The sequence below is a fragment of the Anarrhichthys ocellatus genome, unplaced genomic scaffold (genome assembly GCF_004355925.1).
Source record: "Anarrhichthys ocellatus isolate YVR2014 unplaced genomic scaffold, GSC_Weel_1.0 scaffold64, whole genome shotgun sequence".
Lineage (NCBI taxonomy): Eukaryota > Metazoa > Chordata > Actinopteri > Perciformes > Anarhichadidae > Anarrhichthys > Anarrhichthys ocellatus.
Window position 1 is genome coordinate 1,497,198 of NW_022280094.1, and position 7,982 is coordinate 1,505,179.

Consider the following 7,982-nt stretch of genomic DNA (forward strand, 5'->3'; position numbering starts at 1 on the left):
ATATATATATATATATATATATATATATATATATATATATATATATAAATATATATATATAAATATATATAAATGTCTCCCGTAGCTGAGCCTACAGTATGAATGTGATAGAATCTGAATTGTAAGTCGCTTTGGATAAAAGCGTCTGCTAAATGACTGTAATGTAATGATTGACAGAAGTATCTGCTCAAATGTCAGATTTAATGCAACGTCACTGTGTTTTACTGGGCGACTACAACATTCACATTTCAACATGAACAAGTGCGTTCTGCCATGCCAACAAAGCTTGAATGCACTATTCATAACATACTTGAATAATTCAATCTGGTGTTGATATCATTTAATGCGAGTTCATCTTCAGAGCTTCTGCTTCTGGAGGACAGAGCCCATATTTGTCTGCTGCAGACTAACAGTACTGGAGGTAAACCCAGACAGGTTTCCCAGCACAGCTGCACAGCTGAACCACTGCACAGCCCTTCAAAGGGCTTTAAGGATTCAGAGCCCACTTTATCAGCTGGACAAGGGAAAGCCCATCTCTTATGGTTATGTAGCATTAAGGAAAAAGTGTGGTGACCTTTTACATTTTTTTACTGGAAAAAAAAAGATCCCATGAGGAATGAGAGGCGGAGAATGTACTCATTCTCTGGTTAATGTCCAAAGGCCTCACTATCTAATCCTCAGGACGCATTAAATCCAACAAGCCGAGCAGTCATTTGTGTTTTCAATTATGTAGTCGCTGCTGCAGGAACTTTCTGTCTCTTTCTGTAAGTAAAAGTTAGAACTGCTATACGTTACTGTTACCACAGAAAGCTGAGACTCTTTTTGTGTAATAAATCAATCACTTAAATATCACTTTCTTTCTAATTTTCCACAAACTTATGAAGAATATGAGCAGCTTTTGGTACAACAATGTGACTAATAACATATGCAACATGGGTAGATCGGTCCTCGGCTCCTCCATGTCGAAGTGTCTTTGGGCAAGACACTGAACTCCAAATTGCTACCGAAGGCCGTACCATCGGTGTGTGCGTGTGTGTGTGTGTGTGTGTGTGTGTGTGTGTGTGTGTGTGTCTGTGTGAATAAGCATGGCACCATGGCACACGTTGCATATTGATACTAAACATATGATCATCTTATAAAGTTATTCATTGTAGTAATTAATATAACCAGTAATTAAACTACACAGTACATGAAATACTTAAAACATTAACATATTAACATCTACAATAAAAACCTAAAAATGAAATAAATATGAAATATATAATGGAAGAACACTCAACAAATCGTGCACAACCAATACTTTTACCATTGCTTCTTATAAAGGATTTGACAGTATCTTTTACAGTTTTTACTAACGTGAAAGATCTGAATACTTCTGATTGGTAAAGTCATTTCTAATAATGGAATTAATAGAAAAGCACATATACATCTCTATGTGATCTTACTTTTTGTGGTGCATTAGAAACATGTTTCTCTTTTTTTTTAACTAACTAATCATTGTCCCATCGTTGGGCCTGGACTGCACTGTGACTGATGGATGGTGTGTTCGCTGCTTTACTGACCTGCCTGCTTTAGTAATGATCATCTCTGTGCCGGCCTCATGGAACTTCTTCCACAGCTCCCTCTCATGAAGAGCAACCTTAATGTTCTCAATGTTCTGGAAGAGAGCGGGAATCACTGTTACACTCACACACTAGCCAAATCTCATCACCACAACCTAATATAAATAATGTATCAAAAAACACAGTGTCATTTAAATATTAGTGTATATAAATACACTACAGAGCAACATATACAATCATCTGCAGTATATGTCAAATGTAATATCCACTCCATCTTTTTTACTGCAACTTATTGATAGAAGTATTTCATCTGTTTTGACACCTTAAAAGGATTCATCAAAGAGCTGGCTTTGGGTTGGTATGATACACCAGTTACCCTTTCCGCATGTCATTCCATTTAAATGAAGTTCTATCTGGAGTATCGTCCCTCCATATTACGGTCTACAAGCTGCAGCCATGTGGACCCAAGGGTCTCCATGTGTACCTGGTCGGGCTCACTGGAGCTGGGATTGGTGGGGGCTGTGGAGAGACCCAGTCGTGACTGGTCTGGAAGGAGATCTGTCTCCCCACCGGACTGGACCCGGCTCATACATTCATCCGTCACAGCCGAAAGCTTCTCCTGCAGCATCTCTGCAGGATCAGAAAAATACTCAGCTGTTAGAGTTATCTGTGAGTAGCTGTGAAAGCAGAGAGAACATATAATGCAGACTATGAATCTCCTCCTATCATAGCAACTGTAGAAATGCACCATTAGTCTGTGCCAAGTTCAGCTCAAACACATGTATTCAGTAGAGCCTGTAGACTTCTACATGTGTGTGTAGTGCTCGCCTCACTATGTTGCTGCACTGCCCTTTTCCAATGAGCGTGAGGGGCTGATGGCCTCGGGCCAGCAGAGTACGCATGAGCTATTGGACTCTAACTTACCAAATACTCATCTACATTCATTGCAACAGGAAATGAGTTGTTATGGGGAATACAGGCAAAATGATAAATTATGTAACTATGTAATAATGACGTAATGTATTACGTAATAATAAAAAACATCTTTGCCTAAAAAGCATTGTATCAGCAGGGTTGACAGGAATTGTGTTGTTGACTTGCCTGTGAAAAATGTATTTCGATGATTTCTCTGTATTTGTCTTCTTTTCTTTTTTAAAGACAAATGTTCATTCAATCATTCAATCCTTCAAATATTTGATCATTAACACATTTCCCTCCTGCTTGGTGATGGTGAATCTATGAACCAGCTCATAGTTCTGCCTCTTCCACAGACATTTTTTAATCTTATAATTTATTTAGTATTTATATGAAAGCAACAGCTAGTTGCATTACATTCTCTGCTTAATGTAAATGTAAATAATATAGATGTAAAATGTGGATGTTGCAGCCCAGCAGAATACGGTATTTTCACACATTTTCAACAGGTTTTTGAATGTAAGTTGAAATATCTAATATTATATTGTAGTGTCACATATGTTTTACTTGAATTGCATTCATAAACTGAAGAATTAAAAAATACTTGAGTGTCAAATGTGGACATAAAATCCTGCAAAATATGTTTCTCTGGTCTCAGCTCCATCAGCATACAGTATGTTTGTAATACAAGTACAGTACAAATACAGGTCATTTGTTTGGATTGGACGTCCAGCCACCAGTTGCTGCGGAGTTGCTTGACGGTGGAAAAAAGTCTGATTCTGACTTGAGCCAAGTAGTATTTATAGGCGCTTATATTGTTGGATGTAGAATGTTGGATTGAAGACCAAGTTTTGAAATAGGGCGGTCACAATATCAGATGTTCACAATAGGACAATAGAATTCAAATAATAATATATTTTTTAAACAAAACAAACAAAATTTGATAATAATGATGATAATATTGCTTTCAGTCAAATTAATCTTTCACTTTGTGTATTGTGTGTTTTAAATAAATTACACTCAAAACATGACTGTAGGGCGGTGGAGAAAGAGTCTGTAACCATAACTGTATATAAAATGATTTAAGAGGCACTGGATTATTTGTGTATTATAAACATGATATCAATATTTGATCTAAAATATCATGGTTATTGACGACATGGTCTGTAAATTGCGACCTCTAATAATTGAAATCTTGCTGCTTACACTATTTGTCTCCCACTGCTCTGACTATATTTTATGTTGCAGTAGTTAGATTCAATATGGACAGAATTAATTCACACAGATTAAGATATGAACAATACAAAATCACTAATCTGATTTCCACTATTTTAGATATAATCAGTATAAATAAAGACAATACAAAGTCACTATTTAGATTTGATCTGTTTTAGGGTCTGCAGAATAATATCATGAACTATTTAGTCCTTCAGCATCGAGGTCAAAAGGTTAACTCTGTTTCATTGTGGACACCCTTCATTGCATCCCATCATGCAATTGGGCAAACTTCACACATTTACTCATGTGCTCCTCTTAGGCATGAAGAGGTCACAAAATCCTTTTATCAATTTACTGAGCTGTACGTTCTCATCCAGTATCTAGAGTCCCAGCACTACTCCTCTCTCATGTAGCTCCATGACCACGACGGGTAATCAGCAAGTTAACATCTAAGATTGGTAACTCGACGTCTGAAGAAGTCTCATCAGTAAATGACACTTCCTGCAAACACAACAGTGTTAACTAAAAGTAGAATTCGATGTGAGAAGTCATGTGGGTTAAGGCTAGGGTTGAATTTGAATTAAACACGCAGGGTAGGGATTCAAAGCAGTTCCAAACTATATGGTTGAGATTTTTGAACAGGAAAGGACCAAAAGTAGTTAAAAGATCTGGTGAAACTACCATAGTGCAAGTAGAAATGGAGGATGTATTTATCCTTGTCATTATGTTGACAGCCATAGGTCCTCCTGTCTCTCACACCTTCAGAACCACTGCAGATTGTCTTTCACACGACTTCATAACCCCACGTCTGTCTCATCCGGCTGCTGCTGCTGCTGCTCCGAGCTTCACGTCTGCCTCAGACTCTCCAGGGTGTCACCCGGCTCCAGACTGAAAACACTGTTTTCTGAGTGCTAAGGCTGGAACTACATTTCCCAAACATTTACTGGTAAAAAAATGCTCTTGTCTGGCATGAATTTATAAGAATTTCTCTGCTTCACATGGACATAGTTCATATTCAGGCTATAGTAAGTATATATAAGTGCTCATCACTCTCCTATAGCTCAATGGTGTTCTAAATTATACCAATCTTTTTGAAGAAATGAGTCAACAATAGTGGAACCTGTTGCTTGCCCCTAAAAGCTGTTCACTCCTCAGGCTGCATGTGGGCCTGTAAACACAGAGCGGCCACTCTCCTAGCCATGGAAGTGGAGAGGCAGTGTGCACTGTAAACCGATGGAGACATTTGTGAACACTAATAAAGATAAGGGCTGACAGGGAAGTGACCACAGAGCCTTTTTTACAGTGTGAAACTGCGACTTTCACTGGTGCTGTTTAACTGAGCAGCCCGATCCAGAACCCTGATTCTGTTTCTGTCACTCCGTCTGAAAACATGTCCCTTCACACAGCTGCCGTTTCATTCCCTGTTAACAACGTAAAAAGAAATAGTTGAAAACTTAAGTTCTGTTCTAAAGTGCTGTTTAATATGTTGACTGAACATTTGAATGCACGTTTTACTTAAAGCTCCCTGTTATTTTACACATTGGTGGAAGTCACGTGGTCTGTAGCTACATCACACTCGGTACTGACCACATTATTTACGTCCTCTCAAGGAGGCTGCAGAAAGTAAAGCGCAGACCTTACAATGACAAATGCAACCAAACAAATCCTGATAAGCTGCAAAATAAATGTGTGTGTGTGAGACGTGTTAACTGAGACAGCTGTAATAAATTTCAATCTGCCGCCATTTTGTGTCTGCAGCTCTATAAAGGCCTGGGCATAAACAGGAGAGGCTCCTCAGTGTAGACAACTAAAAATATTAAATGATGAATACATTAATAAAGCTCATTAAAAAAACATGTTCCAACATATCTTATCAACTGCACAGCCTGACGGTATTTAATTACAATTCACTTTAAATTCACTACAGCCGGCTGGAACAGAAATTACTTTTTTGGAAAATTGCCATAGATTAAAACCGAGGTCTGGCATTTCATATAACTACATTGAAATGTTTTTTTCAAAGAATGGCCACTCTCAGAAACTCCCAGTGACCTCAGTGCCCATCACGCGTGGCTTTACAATCTTGCTCCATAGAAACAATGAATAGGCCGAATACCCAATGTCTCAGAGGGCTACTTTAGGGGAATTACGAACCCTTACATCCTCTACACAAAAAATACTTTTTTTTCTCCTTCTTTTTGATATTAGTATTATTTAATTAAGTTCAAATTTCCATCTGCTAATATTTGCCAATATTTAAGCATACATTAACAACAACAACTATTACTCATACTACTACTACTACTACTACTACTAATAATAATAATAATAATAATGTGGTGAAAATAAAGTGTTATTATCATAAAAAATAGGTTTCATCTGTAAATAAGAACACTATTTTTTACATGTAATTATGGTATTACATGACAACACGAATGCAGGCCTAATGTGTAACAAAAAAGAACAAAACGCAATAAGAAATGTCCAGAAAACAGAAAGAAAGACAGCCTCGGTATGAGTCTAATTTGCTGGTCCACTTCAGCCTATTTCACTCCTGCTCTGCTCCTCCGCCGCTTTCTGCCCATAACTGTCAGATTCAAATCTTCCATATCAGATTGTCGAGCCGTGGGTGTTCAGTGCACTAATCATCGCTTGTTTCACTCGGATGACAAGGTATTCTATTTTATATCCCTCTTGTCCAGTGGTGCCGTCTCTTTATCACACCCGCCATGTTTACAAGCCAGCAGATGATCAGCAGATAATGAAACTACAGCGCAGCTATCAGAAGCCCAGGCGCGTCTCTACTGTACCTCATGCAGTCAGCTATCATCTGCTTAAATCCATCCCTGTTCACCGCAGCCCTGTCCTCAGCCTGCTAACAGCGGGGTGTTCCTCTTCCCACACAGCGGTTTGCACGGGCTTTAGAAAACGCCTGTTCTCTAGCGGGAGTCTGGAGGCTGCAGCGGCGGCTGTCCGCTGGGAAGTGTCAGCGCGTCGTTCGGTTCGGCTGCCTTAGTGCCTTTCAGCTTCTCCAGCACCGAGCTGCGTTCTGCGCCTGTGCAGTGCACTCTCTGGGCTCTGAAGGGGGGAACATGCTGTGTTTTATTTTGGAATCACCCCCCCCCCACACACACACACACACAGTTGCATGGGGGGAGTGATGTGTCCCCCTGTTTCTCTCAGCCAACATGCACTTTTTATTTAATATTTAATCATTTTCCACATTATCTTAATTTGGGGACCAGGATTATTTGGTCATCTTTACTAAAATTGCCAACATGGACCCGTCCACATTCAGCCGCGATGAGGTGAGCCACCTCCACGTCGTTCCTTCAGGTCAGCAGGGTGGACTAAGCCTCCACCTTTAACACTTTCATTCATCTGACTTGATGCTGACACGCTGCTTTAAAGTGGCAAACACGTGGCCACAACCCACAAAACCATACAGCAATTATGAAAACAGAATAAACATTTGACCTCAGTGAGTCATTTAAAAAGATAACTCCAGCCTTCATCAACCTCAGCAAAGGATGACATCACAGATATTCCACCAGGATCTGACTATTTTACCGTGAATGATTTAACCCCAAAAACACTGTTATCCGTCAAAGTTGTCGATATTACTTGATCAGCAATATATTTCAATAAAACATAACAGTTGAGGTTTAATATTAAATAGCCTATAGTAACAATATATTATTCGAAAACATCTGTAAAAAGAAATTGCCTTCTTTTAGCCAAAAAATTGTCTCGTAAAATGATCTATCAATTAACATGGCCAGATGGAAGCATAAACACAAACAACACAAAGAGATCAATACAACGGCCACCCACAACAAATGAGTGACCACATTAAAAGCACATATAATTAAAAGCACTCTTATTGTGCAATAACGAGTTCAGTGACTCATTTAGGAGCAATCCCACTGAACAAGAGTGCTGCTTCCTCCATCCCTGTAAACAGGACTTCATGTGATGATGGAGGCGCATTGTACCGCGTCTCAGAGCAACACACTCAAATACGGAGCTTTATATTTGAAATAGGTTTTCACGTGTCAGAAATTGTGCCCGTTTTGTTTGGAACTTTTTTCGCAGTCTTCTCATTCTTCACAGTTCTCTGTTCCCTATATGTTTTATTGTGCTCTTCAAGCAACATATGTAGGAAGTTCCCCAAACCAGTGGTGTCATATTAACGATCATTACGATTTAACTTTTATATTTTGATCGGTTGTTGCTTTTTGAATTATTCTGGTTATAATAGCTGACGTGTTTTTTTTTTCAAACTGC

General features: G+C 38.9%; 1 protein-coding gene across 1 annotated transcript in view; it reads right to left on the minus strand.

The window, feature by feature from the left end:
- tbx4 (T-box transcription factor 4) overlaps positions 1-6,589 on the minus strand; it is a 20,755-nt gene extending 14,166 nt beyond the window's left edge. The window contains exons 1-3 of the mRNA XM_031872513.1: positions 6,506-6,589; positions 2,047-2,192; positions 1,563-1,657 (exon numbers count right to left, since the gene is read on the minus strand). Coding sequence (XP_031728373.1) covers positions 1,563-1,657; positions 2,047-2,190 — 239 coding nt within the window. The 5' untranslated portion in view covers positions 2,191-2,192; positions 6,506-6,589. The remainder of the gene's footprint in view (positions 1-1,562; positions 1,658-2,046; positions 2,193-6,505) is intronic.
- Between the last annotated feature and the right edge of the window lie 1,393 nt (positions 6,590-7,982).